The sequence below is a fragment of the Tetrao urogallus genome (assembly GCF_951394365.1).
Source record: "Tetrao urogallus genome assembly, chromosome: Z".
Taxonomy (NCBI): domain Eukaryota; kingdom Metazoa; phylum Chordata; class Aves; order Galliformes; family Phasianidae; genus Tetrao; species Tetrao urogallus.
In genome coordinates, this window is record NC_136816.1 from 35,652,107 (window position 1) to 35,667,797 (window position 15,691).

Sequence of the window (15,691 nt, forward strand, 5' to 3'; positions counted from 1 at the left end):
ATAACAGTTCAGTGTCCCACTTCTTGCTGGCTCAGCCTTTAAGAAATTCATCAGAGTGGTCCAGGCAAGGTGCTGTGCCAAAGGCAAGGGCAGGAGCAGGATCTTATAGGCTGGGAGAGAAAGGGCAGCCAGCTCTGGGGCTGACATAACTGCACTGGCAAACTGTTTTTAGTGCATAACACATGTCAAACAACCTTGGCAACTCTTTGGATGGTGGGGCCTGAAGTGGGGGCAGACAATCTGATAGTCTCTTTTCCAAAGTGCCTGTAGATGCTGCTGAGCACAGAGTAGCCATGTCAGAGCTGGCTATAGGACAGGTCAGCCATCTCCAGGCTGTATAGGCTGGCTTATGCAGCCTCCAGGACCCACGCTCGTACCTCTGCAAGGTCTGATGCTAAACCTACATTCAAGATGCTGATTGCCAAGACCTTCATGTGATGCTGCACTAACGCTGTGTATGCAGGGGCAGGCAACTCGTCAGGAAGGCTGCCCACAGTGCTGCTGGCAGTTCATGCCTTGGACAGACTCGGGACAATACAATTTTTCTCTTCTAACTGAGCAAAACTTGCTTATTCTTAATTTTATGTCAGCTTTGGATATTGCAAGCAAAATATGTGGCCAGAAAAAATTGTGATCGTAGTGTTATCCTTTTTAATTGCTGGCTTGAGAAAGCACCTTTTCTTCCTAAAGCTGCTGGAGAGGTTCAAAACTGAACTAACAGAAACTGCCAGGTGAGAGGGAATTTTTTTTGTCAGTTGTTCATGTTGCTAGGGAACAAAGCAATCAGAGATTGTGCTAGCAGTCTGTAGGGGATTTTAAACAGCCTTAGCATAATCTTTTCAAATGTAAAAACCCATATTGCAACCAAATATGAAAAAAAACCACAACAGCCTATCTATTCTCCCATATGAAATTTCATCTTCGGGTAAAAAAACGTATGCTGACTAATCATGATCATAAATGACTACTATTCATGGGAATTAAAGTAAAGGGTGTCTGTGATAACAGTTTAGTATTTATTTTAGCACTTGACATTTAGACAAGGGGATTTGAAAACAGAAATTTGTTAGAATGGCAGCAAAAATGAGTTTTCATGTTGTTACCTCATTCCTCAAGATCTAATTCTTCACCCAGCCCTTAAGGGCTGTATACAGGTGTCCGATTACAAATTTAACTTCCAGATTTGAACTAGGTATTTTTTTTTTTTGAACTTAAAAGTATTTTTTTGCTCTTTAAAAGTATAGTTATTTAGATGAGTTACCTGATAGATTGACCACCAGTCAATCCAGTACTTCTTTTATCAACTTAGACAGCAAGTGTGCCAGTGGAAAACTGGTGAAAGCTCAGAGTATCTGCCTTTTAGATGTAAGTAGCTGGTAGTCATGTTATAAGTGGCATTTGGCTTCTGTGAGAGAAACTGGCACCCAAATGTCAGTGTGTTTCAGAGATAGGACTCAGGAGCGGGAGTTGATCTCTCACTGAAGTTACAGTCACTGTCAGATGACAAGCTCATCCAAATTGGGGTGTCTTAGCTAGTGGGTTTAAGAAGAGCTACAAGAGTGAGGATGATGTATGTCATGCACAAACAGAAGACTTCTGCCCCTGTCAATTTTTTTTTACCTCATTTTTACATTACTGGGAACTAACTGGAAGTTTGTAATTTGTAAGTCAGTGAAACTGTTTTCACTGACATCCCTGAAAAAATTAAGGGATTTGTTTAAAAAAGTATGTTGGTGGTAGTTTGCAGGCTAGACTTGCTGCTGAAATAAATGAGAGCTAATGCATTTTCCTTACTTATGCATCACAAGCAACACTTCTAAGTCATGATTTTCTCAAGATTTCTTCGGATTTGGGAGAGAAAATAAAGCAAAATGGGATTTCTACAGATGAATATTTTCATAGTTTACGTTCTGATAATGACCTCAAATATTTTACGTTATCATAATTGCATCCTGTCCTCTTTAACCTAGTTCCAGTAGATTCTAATGGACATTTGGTTAGGCATTGTAAGATAACGAACTATCTACAGAAAGAATAGTAATACTTCTCTTTTTTTTCTTTTCCTTTTCTGTGTTCATGTGTTCCTGGGTATATCCTGAACATTTTCCACTAGTTTTTCTATTCTTCTGTGTGACCCTTGCAGGCACATTCTTCCCTTCTCCAGTTTGGTATGTCGGTCTTCAGAAAACTAATCTGAAGTTCTCATGACATGTGTTTTGCAGGTCTATTCTGTTTTTCGTGTATACCGCTTAAAATTCTTCATCTTTTTCCATTACTCTTGTGCTAATGTCCTGTCTGACTCAGAAGGAGGAAAGAGGGACCATGATTAATCATAGAATGACCGTCCTGCATAGAAGCGTGTCACATGGAACCAAATTTTATGTGAATGACAATCAGATATGCTTAAGGAGGTCATTTCTACCTTTTAAATTTTGAAGATCTTCTTCTAAAGTCAGTTCATTATACTGGTTTTGCAGTATTTAGAAGTGTGTTTGTGGAATTTATCTTTGTCACAGAAAGCCAAATTCAGCCATTCTGAACGCTCTTATTACATCCTATGGTCCTTTCCCTGTAGAATTTTTTTTCACATGCAGTTGAACATGTTAGATTTCTTTTGCTTATTGCTGTAGCAGTTGTGTGGATGCCTGCTTTCACTGTCTGATCTGGTAATGCAGATTAGTTCCTGTCCTGATGACTTGGCAATTATTTTGCAGGGGGTGGTTGTTTTCTTCAGATTCCCTGGCATCAGATGCAAGCAAGACTTGCCTATCTGAGTAAAAAAATAAAGTAATTAATATCCCCATTACACGTTAATTTCTCCATCTCTCAGATGTCTGGTTTTGCTAACCGATGAAAGCTTCTAAGCCATTTGATACGTATGTGCTCAGGTTTCATACATAAATTGTTTTCTTAATGACTTTTGCTATGGAAGCAATCAAAGTGAAGTAATGTCATCCAGTCATTCTGCTGGTTGGTGTACCTTGTGCTGTGTTTCTGAAAAAAGACAACTGATGGGAGAGACTCATTCTAAATTCCTTCTATTTAAAATCCACACTCCTTAGTATTTTCTTCCCCAGATGTTTCCACACTTTTTAAGGTATGCTCACTGAGCTGGGTGATTTTTTAAAAGATTCTATTTTCATATGAAAGTTGTATGTCAGTGGGCATCTGCACTGTGTGTGAATAGCCCTTATCCTTTCCTTTATTCTGTACTAGTAGCTGTCTGTCAAAAAGGAATATGTCACTGATACCCACTGCTACTTTAAAACATACAGCTACTACATGTTTTTTCTGAAGTTACTGTTGTATCATTGGAGTGCAAGAGATACTGAATTGGTGGCAATTGTCTGGCATCAAAAATATCTGATTTTGAAAAAATGGAGTTTTTGTTGCATCTGATAAACGTGTATGGGAATGAGCACACAGCAGCTGTGTATGCATGGTTGTCTGGGTGTGTTAATTCTGTGTACCAGAGCACATGAAAAAATAGTCCCTAATGCAATAGTCCCCATAAATCTTAAAAATATGTTCGTAGAATAAAAATAATTTTAACTATCTGTTCACACTATGCCTGTAGAGCAGGGGATGAGCACATTCGTCATTATATCTACGGTCAACAAACTAACTTGGATTTACAGTTCTCTGGCCATGCAGTTTAGCCCTTACAGGTCCAAAACCAGCTTTTTCACAAGTGAAACTTTTGTTTCAAGCCAACAATTCCTATTCTGTACAACAGATAATTAGCTCTGCCATCTTTCTTTTGTAACATATTTATAAATTTGCATATTTTAAGGTGCTTACTATAAGATGTTTCCCTTTCCCCCCTTCTTTCCCACATATTTGCAAGCATGTTATTGATTTTATAGTGCAGAGAGAACAGGAATGCCAGATCACAGGCTTGGGCAGCACATGTCATAAATATTAGAGACAGGTATTCTAAAAAGCAAGAGACTATGTCCTGTCGTACAGTCCTCTCTGTGGTGCTGATGAATCCAGTCAGAGCCCCTCTCCCACGAGGACAGTGTGATGATGTGTGTGTGGTTGCATTCCAGCTTCCAGCTGGAGCGAATGGTCAGCAGTGATCATCTATGTGTCATGCCTTTTTTAGGAACCCACGTATGCTGCACAGGACACAGAAATGGCCAGCCTTCTGAAGCACCGCATATAGCTGGTGAATATGCAGAGTTCGGTAGTTGCCCACAACTGAGAACCGAAGCACATACGCAGAGAGTAATGTTTTCCCTAAGTTTAGGATTTTTCTCTTTTTGTTTATTCACGGAGAGGTCAGCTTTGATGCTAGCCTTGTTTTCGTCACATCAGTTCCCCTAAAACTAAGGCCTGTAAGCACAGCTCTTTTTTTCCCTTTGTAACTATATATTTTCTGCAAGTACTTTCCAGACAGCAGTGAGGAATTGACATCAGCTGCCAAATTAAAGCTTTTAGAAAAAATAATGGCTGCAGTGTCATTTTGTTCTATGAAAACAGACCCTAAATGCTGGCCCTTTGTTTCTTTGCAAAATGTTTTGATGCCTTGGATATTTTTATACTTGTGTGTGTGATTCAGCTGTTACACCAGCAACTGCTAACTGAGATGGACTCTGTGGAAGTTTGTATTGTACATTACAAGTTGTATTTAGAAGTGTTTAAAAATAACCCCTCGTTCTGTTCCCTGCTGGGATATTTTTGTTGGCCATGTTAGAAGCCTATCATTTGATTCATTGAGAGGGACTTGCATTGGTCTTTTGAAACACGGAGGAAGTTTAATGAAAGGTTGAAGGCAGTATGAGTAGAGTCTCTACAAGACTTTGAGAAGAGGGATTCATAGCCAAAATGGTGAAATGCCTTGTAAAAATCCAAACCAAGAGAAGCATTCATTTGCGGATGGTTAACCACTGTAACAAGGAAGTGTGCATTCGATTGCTGCGGCATGGCTCCAAGATCACAGCCAGAAGGGCTGGTAAATTTAACTTTTAAAATTTATTTTACTCATACTTTTTTTTTTCTTTTTTTTTTTTTTTTTTTCCTCCATAGCCGGTTATGCTATTAGTGATCTACTGGTAAGAAACTGTGCATGATGAAATATTACATTTAATACATCAGAGAATAAGAATGAATTACTGACAAGAGAAGAGTTACAAAGGAAAAATGAATGAGGAAAAAAAAAACCAACTTAAATGAGATTTGTTGTAATGTTTTACTGAAATAATGGACTGGAATTATACTCTAGTAGATTTTTTTGAATTCAAGGGAGAAATACTTTTAAAATTTGATGTTTTCTGGCAAAACTAGATATTTGTTAAATTTGAAGATAAGCTGATACTTTATCTTGAATGTTAGCTGAATGAAGCAGCGGATACATTTCAGCTTGACTGCAACTGAGTGACTGATTCGCCAGATCATAATTTTGTTGTTACTGCTTTTCTCAGTAATGAATAAATAATATATATTTTATATTATAATATAATATCCTGAATATTAATATCAAAAAGAAAAAAGGAGCCTGTTTCAGATCTCTTTTTCGTTATACAGAAAAGAATGTGGCTCAAAGAACAAAAAGTGTTGTTCTGGATAGCAATGAAAACTAAGCTTTTTATTTGCTTTTATACCATAGTTATTTTTTGCCATAGACAGACTGGTCCATTCATTGGTCTGTATGTCTCTGTTCTGTTGATGAAATATGACGCTTCAAAATTTGTTTTTCCGTGCTTTCTACAATACTTACGCTTTTGCATATGTGGATAGAGAGGTTTCAGCTTCTCATGCACCTGTATCATGCATTGATATTGAAACTTCATTTCAGAAATGGGAGTTTACAGGACATTCAAGTAAGGATGTCCTGGCAAAGACCAGAGAATTGTCATGCCTGTAACATTTGAAAACCAAAAGACAGTAAGCATAATAGGTATGGGAGATCCTGCTTCTTTCAGTGACTTCTCTCTGATGGGCAGCAGCTCCTGGCTGCCTTTGCGTGATGAGTTCACCACTCAGGGGAAACAGTAGTATCTGTGGGAGTAGTACTGAACACCCTTGTTTCAAAAATCATTAGTGAAATAGAAAAAATATCATTGTTTGCATGAATTTTGTATTCTTATTTCTCAGTTAGTCAGTCTTCTAATACATGCAAGCCATCTTGAACTAGGCAATAGTCTAATAATGGATTTATGTACAGGGGCTGTGACAATTCTTATACACCTTGATCTTGTGGTACAATTTTTAGGATGTTACTTCTTTTAATGCACATAGGTAACAAATCTGCATATCAGCTTATAAAACCGAGGGATTGTGGTCAGCTTGTACAAAACTCCCTCATAGAGGGAGGCACAGTTCCTCGGGAGAGCCTTGTTCTGCATGTCACATTTCAGAAAAATGCTGATTTGTGCCAGAAGTGCTCACCCAGGCTCAGCAAGGTTGCTGAAATGTCCCACGTGTCCTTTTCTCAGGTGCTAAGCTTATGCATTGGCTCCAGTTCTTTGCAGTCTTGCTCTCCTTGTCTTTTGCTAGGCCATGAGTGATGTCAGTCCCTTCACCAGCTCCTCCCCTTTTCTCGCTCTGCTGACAGACAAATCCTCTTTTTAACTCCTGTTTCCATTGCAGACATTTCCCCCTCCCTTGTACTGCTCTTAGCCTTTTCACTGCTTAATCCTAATTTTGAGAAGGATAAGCACTGCTGAGGTGGGCTTTGAGGACAGAGGTGGGATATAGACAGCATACTTCAGAAATCTTGCTGTACTACATGCCCTACTTTGCTTTTATTTCTGCACTCTGGGTGTGCTTTGCAGGATGTGAGGAGCAGAATTGCCTCCACTAGCAGCTGCACATACTGTGGCATTAGCTGAACTCTGGGACACAGTGCATGCCTGGAAAGATGGTTGCAATGCTGTGGAGTCACAGCACTTGCAGCTGATGTGAGCTGGCAGCTGTGACAGGGCTTTACTCCCTTCTAGAAATTCCAGTAAGAGTAAAATTAACTGGAACTGCCAGCAGGAAAACTCGGTCACTACCTAAAAAGTCTAAAACTGTCAGTGATTTATTCTCCTTGCAAAGCCAGATCGTTTTATATGAGCATGGGAAATGGGTAGGACATAGCCTCCTACTTCTGAGAGCTGAGCATCTGGCTGTGGTGCAGATCCTGCTTTGATGTAGATCCTCTAAAGGGAAATATTTGACTTCAGTGTCATTTTAGATTGTTTCCCTTTCCTTCCATTCCTTTATGATCTCCATGAACTTTGCTCAAGTTAAAGTTACTCTCTCCTTCAAGTAGTTCTATGCATAGTACATATGAAGTTTGTAATTAAAGTAAGTGAAGGAATGCACAAAATTTCTAGAGGAAATGATGAAGGACATAGGAAGGAGCCATACCTGTTGCAGCATGATGGCTGTACTTGTTTACACGCTACATATTTCAATCAGAGAGATCATTTGCTGTCCTCTTTCTGGACCATATCTTATTTTTCACTTCCCTGTTTAAAACAAGGAAGTTTTAATGCCCATTTCCTTCTTCTCTACACAAGTTCTAGTTCTTTTACAGATATGTAGTTGTGTTTGCCTGTCTGATCAATAAAGCTGTGTGCAGTATATGCAGCCACAAGACAAAGTGCAAACTGTTTTTTTTAGTGAGAGCTTACACTTTTTTTCTGGAATGCTGTCTTTTCAGCAACTGCAGCTTCTTAGGAATGGTGGAGGTGGAGCTGCCTTCAACCTATGAATCCTCAGCTGCTGTTTTTGGCTCCTTTAGAGAGACTAGCATCTGGCAGCATTTATGTCAGACTGCTCCCGTATTCATGTTCACAGCGTATGACCGCTGTGAACTTGTTTTTTATTCAGCTGTTCATGTTCCTATCTGCAGTAGCAAGTAAGAGTTTCGGAGGAATCCCAATATTTAGCGAAAGGGAGGTATTGAGTTTTGGCTTGGATAACGAGCTTTCTCTGGCTTTGTAAGATTTGTCCAGTTGCCAGAAAAGCATAGCAAAGCTTTGCTGTAGATATATATATAAGGAATAAATCTGGGAACGTATTTACTTAATATGCCAGTATTATGTACTGTAAGACTCTGATCTGGAATATAAATTGATGGTTAGAAAGAAAGAAAGAAAGAAAGAAGGAAAGAAAGAAAGAAAGAAAGAAAGAAAGAAAGAAGGAAAGAAAGAATGAAAGAAAGAGAGAGAGAGAGAGAGAGAGAAGGAAAGAAGGGAGGAAGGGAGGAAGGAACGCTGTCAAATGTATTTTATACTCATAACATTTCTTCAAATCTGAATGTAATATAAATGTTAAATGTGCTTGTGTCTGCACAAGAAATCTCAGCATTATGAGCAATATGTGCCATTTATACATCTGTCATTTGACAGATGTCAATTGGAGTGGCTCAACATACATATCTGTATACTGTAACATGACTGGAACTTTGCTGTGGCCTTAGTCTGAACATGGCTAATAGCATTTTTGTCCTCAATCCTTCAGAAATTGTATAGTATTATAATTAAAAAAAAAAAAACAACAGTTTTATATATCTTTATATATATATATATATATATAACAAATGAGTTTGGAACAGGGTCAGTTAACGCTCAAAATTTTCAAATATGTTAAAATATTTATTTACATTAGTATCAAGCTGGCATAAAACGCAGACGCTTTGCTTTGATGTGACTTAACAACGTATGTTGTAAAATAGTTGAAGATCCTTCTGCTTTGATACTATATAATAAGATTTATTTATTTATTTATTTTTTTAATAACTGCCATATTAGGAAAAGAGCAGGGGGTGGGAAGGGATGGCAGCAGTAGTTGCTTGGGTCTCATATGTGCCATCTTTTGATGGTGTTGCTTTGAAGTTACCAGCTCAAACTAAATAATGGACTATAAAGCTGATGTACATTTGAAATTGTGGCACATTCAATTTCAATACAACCTCCTCGAAAATCATTGATCTGAAAATGTGACCACACAGAGTCAAAGGACATTTGCCAGCTGCATGAGGAAAAAAAGCAATATTAATGAAAGTTAATATGATCTTCCTTGTTTATGTTCACAATGTGTGTTATGCACACTAGAATTTACTCTGGTGAAGGAGAGAAGGCTCTGAACTGTAAATTGAGGTGACCTTTCTTTGGAGTAGTTGCAGCTGTCTGAGAAACATGATGGACAGATATATTATTGACCTTGAAGGGTCAGTAATATATCTAAGCAGGTATAGAGTGGCTTATGGCCAGGATTCACAAATTTGGGAGGTTAAATTTAGGACCTTTAATCCATACTGAGATGCCTAAGTGGCTCAACTTACCTTTTACTCCAATAAGAGAAAGTGGAAAGCGTATTTGAAAAGAAAATTGCTGTACTTTCATATTCAAATATATATGTAGATGTTTAGTATTTTAGTGTTTTAAAAAATTGGTACGCACTCCAGAATAGATGCAAAGGATTTGATGATCCAGCACTACTTGCAGTTATGGGATGCTTAGGAGAAGGGTCACCCTAAATCTCTTTCTTCTCACCTCATAATGTCTGTATTTTGTTGCACCTAGTGTTGTTCAGTTTGTGATGACTGTAGCAAGTGCATTTGTTAATACAAAAAGTCCCAGCACAGAATATTTTTCATTTGAAATACAGTGACTTTCTCAAATAACTGTAATAGGAGAGGACAGAGCAGTTGAGACAAGGAATTAATAGCTGTCAAATTAGGCTAATGAGGAGGCATCTTCATTTTCTTCATTTTCATTACTGAGGACAAGACTTCATTTCAGCTCTGCAAGTTCAACTGGCAAGCAGCTGGTGAAAGAAGCATTCTTGTTCTCTCCCCAGTGCTGGTAATGTGCTGCACTCTTGGCAGTACCTAATAAGCCAGTTAAGCAAGAAAAACATCAGACAACTAATTTAGGAAGAAAAATGGTTATTTTTGTAGGTTAGCTTTACAAATTGGCTCTATCAAAGATCAAATGAGACAGAGTGGAAACAGTCTTTCTGGCGGAGGGTAACTATTTGATTGTGAGGCCTCACCTGGAGTCGTGACAAGCTTATTTCCTAGAGAGCAGGAAAAATAATAAATTATAGATTTGTCTGGGCCAGTTGGAAGATTAGAAGAGGAAATGGATTTTAACATCTAACATGCTTTACTGAAGGAGGGATGCTTCCTGAGGATAGAGTCCTACAGTGAAGAGGTATTCTCTGATGAATATAACATGAGACATAAAGCTAGCATTAAGAAAGGAATCCAGAAGACTGACCTGTCTGCTAAAAAGAGAGCTGGCTCATTCAGGGAGTGCTTTAAAATGTAAGGCAGTTTAAAGTGTTTTATTTATTTTTTTTTTTCTGCCATATCTTTTCAACTTATTTGTCATATGTTATATATATTTTTATGTTGCATTTATTGGCATTTCACCCAAACTGATATCAAGTTAAGTATCATTCTAAAGTTACCAGATTTTAACACCATTTAACTCAGCCACTTTTTGGAAGTCTATAATCTGAGATAACCATGAACCTTACCTGCCCGTTCAAAAGACAGTTCTAATGGAGCTGCACAGGTTACATGGAAGATTCCATGGTAACACTCAGGCACTGTGACTTAAAGAGATGTACTAGGTGGATATTTCCACCAGAATGCATTTTAATAAGCTTTAAGATTTCTAGTGATCCAGCCACATTTCAAAAGTTATTCACCTGTTTATTTAATTTCCTCTACAAAATTTTGATACATTAGCTTTGTATTGTCAGGTTTTCTGCAATTGGTCTTTCTTTAGGCAGCATAGAACACGAATAAAACCACAAATCTGTGAAGACTATTTGAGGATCTGGTAGAAGTGTGGCTGTGTCTAGACCAGGGTGGGTCTATGGTTGGATGGCTTGACATCAGTTGTTATGAAACTGAAATTGCCACTGGTATGTCCTGTCCTGAGTGTGCAAGCTATGGTAGCTATGGTAGGGGAAGGAAAAGGAAAAGAAAAGGAAAAGGAAAAGGAAAAGGAAAAGGAGAAGGAAAAGGAAAAGGAAAAGGAAAAGGAAAGGGAAAGGGAAGGAAAGGGAAGGAAAGGGAAGGGAAAAGGGGAGATATTAAGACCTTGTCATTCAAGAAATGCAAAATCTGTAACAGTTGTACAGTATACTGTATTACCTTCAACTCTGTGGTGCAGGAATATACTTTTGCCTTCCGGTCAAATAGAGGGTAGGTAGGTTTCCAAAACAAAGCTCATAATTTTGATACAGTGAGTCTAAAATATTTAGAACTTTTAAAATACTGAAGATCACTGAAAAGCTGAAGGAAAATGAAAAAACACAGACTTCCAAATGAGATTCTCAGCAGCATTTTGGTCAGTAATAGTTGAGTTACTATTTAAGATTCTACCTTTAGATCTGCGATTCAAAATTAATTTAGGCTGCATATCTTCCTGTTATTGTAGATGACATTATGAACAGTATTTTTGCTTCAATTTTTATTCTATAAAAGTGTAATGATGCATCACTTTTTATAGACACTTTTTACTGTCTTTTGAATGGGCAGGTAAGGTTCATGGTTATCTCAGATTATAGACTTCCAAAAAGTGGGTGAGTTACATGGTGTTAAAATCTGGTAACTTTAAAATGATACTTAACTTGATATCAGTTTGGGTGAAATGCCAACAATTATAGCATTGTTTAGCCTATACTTTATTCCCTTCATCTGAAAGTTACCACAATTTCTCCTTTGATTACTTAATTTGTTTTTTTTTGCCAGCCTGTAATAGAAAAGCATAATAGAGCTTGCAGACATCCTTTTACTTCATATGGAAAACTACAATACATCTGGTGTAATTAGTGCTGGAGATGTACTACTTTTCTTTCTACTTCTTACTTACAGTAATAAGACATTGTTTTGTACTACGATGTTTTAAAGTCTCTGAACCTTAGTTTTTACTTCATTAAAACTGGAAAGAATGTTCAGCAATATCAATTCTGTATTTTTTACAGAGATCTACAGGTGAAATCAAATAATCAGACTAATTTGAGTTATAAGTACTGATTTTCCTGGGTTTTTTGTTGGATAAGTCATAATAACCTTATTATGCTGGTTTTAATTGATATATCATTATTGCAGTAGTCAATTGTAAAGAAAGGAGAGATAGTCAACTTCACAAAATGACAACTGTTAAATATTACTTTATTATTATTATTGTTATTATTATTATTATTATTATTTATTATATTACAAGTGATACTGCAAAAGTTTCCCCTGATCCTCTTGCACATAGATGGCATCTGATGATGATAACGAAGTGTCAGACATGGTATAAATGATAAAAATAAATATTTTCCCATGATTTTTCCCAGCTTTAGGCTTGGTTCACTTTCCCTCTCCTTCAGCTATTGACAGCAAAAAGGAGTAACCTCAGTGTTCATGTAGCTGCAGAACAGATAGACAGATTTACTACGGTTAGTACTAAAGTGGGAAAAGGGTACCAAGTCATGAGAGGAGAGAATTCAGACAGGGAACTGGATTGTAAGAAACAAGCATACTGGTAATGTTAATAAAGACTTCTTGTGAAGAGGGAAAGGATTTGTAAGGAGGAGAAGAAAAAAGACTGGGAGTATAAGGACAGGAAAGATGACTGGAAGAAAAATGTGATGTGAGGAGGGGAAGCTTATTAAAGATGTGAAGCATTTTAATTCAGTTTCAGTCATATCTTATCAGTTATATCTCATTCTTATATGGTATGCCAACCCACCTCTCTTTTATCCTCTTTACTGTTAATATGAATTTATCATGATATTTGTCTCTTCTAATGCCATGCTCTATCAAAAACTCCTAACCTCACCCATTGTCTTATCACTTTATTTCTTTGAGATAAATGAAGAGAAAGTTGGTCTAATCATTACTATTGTTATTATTCCTACTTTGACAACAAATAGGACCAATTCACATTTGCACTTGGTATTCATTTATATCGGAAGCCCACAGAGGCTGCATAATACAAATTTAATTGGATCTCACAGAATCACAGAATCAATGAGGTCACCCCGCAGCCTTCTTTTCTCCAGGCTGAACAAGCCCAGCTCCCTCAGCCTGTCTTCATAGGGCAGGTGCTTCAGTCCCCTGATCATCTTCGTGACTCTCCTCTGGACCTTCTCCAACAGCTCCCTGTCTTTTTTGTACTGTGGGCTCCACACTTGGACGCAGTACTCCAGATGGGGCCTCACAAGAGCAGAGGAGAGGGCAGCAATCACATGCCTGTCCCTGATGGCTACCCCTCTTCTGATGGAGCCCAGGATACGATTTCCTTCCAGAGCTGCAAGGACACACTCCTGGCTCATGTTAAGTTTTTCGTCTCTCAAGACCCCCAGGTCCTTCCCTGCAGGGCTGCTCTCAAGGACCGCTCCTTCCAGTCTGTATAGATGCCTGGGATTCCTCTGGCCCAAGTGCAAAACTCTGCACTTAGCCTCATCAGGTTCACCCGGGCCCACCTTTCTAGCCTCTCAAGGTCCCTCTGAATGCCATCCCTTCCTTCCACTGTGTTGACCACACCACTCAGCTTGGTGTTGTCAGCAAACTTGCTGAGGGTGCACTCGATTCCATCATCGATGTCATTGATAAAGATGTTGAAGAGCACCGGTCCCAACACAGACCCCTGGGGGACGCCGCTCGTTACCGGCCTCCACCTGGACACAGAGCCATTGATGACCACCCTCTGTCTGCGGCCTTTCAACCAGTTTCTTATCCATTGAGTGACCCACCCATCAAATCCACATCCCTCCAATTTGGAGATAAGGATGTGGTGGGCGTCCATGTCGAAGGCCTTGCTCAAGTCCAGCTAAATGATGTCAGTCGCCTTTCCCTTGTCCACCATTGCCGTCACTCCATCATAGAAGGCCAGAAGGCCACCAGATTGGTCAAGCATGACCTTCCCCTGGTGAAGCCATGCTGGCTGTCTCAGATCACACACTCATTCCCCATGTAATCAAGCATGCTGTCCAGGAGGATCTGTTCCATGATCTCCCCAGGCACAGAGGTGAGACTCACTGGCCTGTAGTTCCTGGGGTCCTCCTTGCTCCCTTTCTTGTAAATGGGAGTGATGTGACCCTTCCTCCAGTCATCCGGGACCTCACCTGACAGCCAAGACTTTTCAAATATGATGGAGAGCGGCTCGGCAACCACCTCAGCCAGCTCCTTCAGAACCCTGGGATGACGCCATCCAGCCCCATAGACTTGTACACACTCAGTCTCATGAGGCAGTCTCACACCTGCTCTGCCCTCACAGCAGGGGGGGATTTACTACCCCAGTCCCCACCTAGAGGTTTAGGGATGCAGGGCTCAGGGATGTGAGAAGTATTGGAATCCTGGCCGCCAGTGAAGACTGAGGCAAAGAACTCATTCAGTACCTCAGCCTTCTCTTTATCTGTTGAAGCCAGTTCTCCTTTTACATTTACCAAAGGAGGCACACTCGCTTTGGCCTGTCTCTTCTGGCCAATGTACCTGTAGAAAGTCTTCCTATTGTTTTTCATGTCCCTCGCCAAGTTCAGTTCTGCCTGCACCTTGGCTTTCCTGATCCCATGTCTGCAAGTCTGGACAGCATCCCTGTATTCCTCCCAGGTGGAACGCCCAATGACATCTCTGTACTGCAGTGTTATAAAAGGTGTTGTCCTCCTCTGACAGTGATGAAATTTTGAAAGACTTTTCCAGTGTTTGCTATTTGTGTCTGATAAATGTTTCAGTATGCAAAATGATTGCAGAATCATCTCTCCAACTTACATAAAATACTATTGGATTTTTCCATCAGGAAAGCAGAAATTTAGGATCACTGTTTCATCTCTCTGTCTACCTTTTTTTCTTTTTTTTTTTTTTTCCAGATATTCAACTGCCAAAGGAAGATGAGATTTCAGTTCCTGTGACTTCCAGCTCCCCAGTTAAGAACACTGGGGACAATACTGATCATGCCATTGAACAGGAAGAGAAGATGAAGGAGGAACCTTTAACCATCTCAGAACTGGTATACAATCCCAGTGCCAGCTTGCTGCCCACCCCAGTTGATGACGAGATTGACATGCTCTTTGATACCTGTCCAAGAGCAGAGAATGAGAAAGATGATACAGATTCATTTGAGGAACTGGAAGCAGATGAAAATGCTTTTATGATTGCAGAAGAAGAAGAGCTGAAAGAAGCTCGAAGAGCGCTTAGTTGGAGCTATGACTTTCTAGTGGGCAACATAGAGGTGAATGCTTTTGTGAAGAGTTTCTCCAGACTTCTCCTTGTAGGCCTTGGACTGTTGTTGCTTGTGTTTCCTCTTCTCCTTGTTCTCTTGGAGTCAGACCTTCAGATCTCTTTTCTCCACGAAATCCGTCAGACACCAGAGTTTCAGCAATTTCATATTGAATATTACTGCCCACTTAGGCAGTGGATGGCTTGCAAAATAAACTTCATTTGTGATATGCTGGGCAGCTTTTAAATTTTTAAGAAATAATCATACTACTAAGGGCTATATTCAAAATTTCAGTTTGTGACAGCTTTCCATAATGCCCCTGGGGCCATCAGTAGATAGCTGTCTTCATATTCATTTACTATCACACTTTTCAGGATCTTAAGTTTCCTTTGCCCACTTGAATTTCTCCTTTAGTTACAGGCTTATACATTCACCTTTCAGTAACTTAAAAGAACCTTTTAATTGCATTTCATTTTTTCTGCTCACTTATTACATCATACAAGATGGAGTAATTATAAGTTAATATC

General features: G+C 39.1%; 1 protein-coding gene across 1 annotated transcript in view; it reads left to right on the forward strand.

Moving 5' to 3' along the window:
• Window positions 1-15,410, forward strand: part of FRMD3 (FERM domain containing 3) — a gene marked incomplete at both ends in the record, with an annotated part of 143,151 nt that extends 127,741 nt beyond the window's left edge. Inside the window, one exon of the mRNA XM_079548643.1 lies at window positions 14,815-15,410. Within this exon, the coding sequence (XP_079404769.1) occupies window positions 14,815-15,410 (596 nt within the window). The remainder of the gene's footprint in view (window positions 1-14,814) is intronic.
• Window positions 15,411-15,691: the final 281 nt, after the last annotated feature.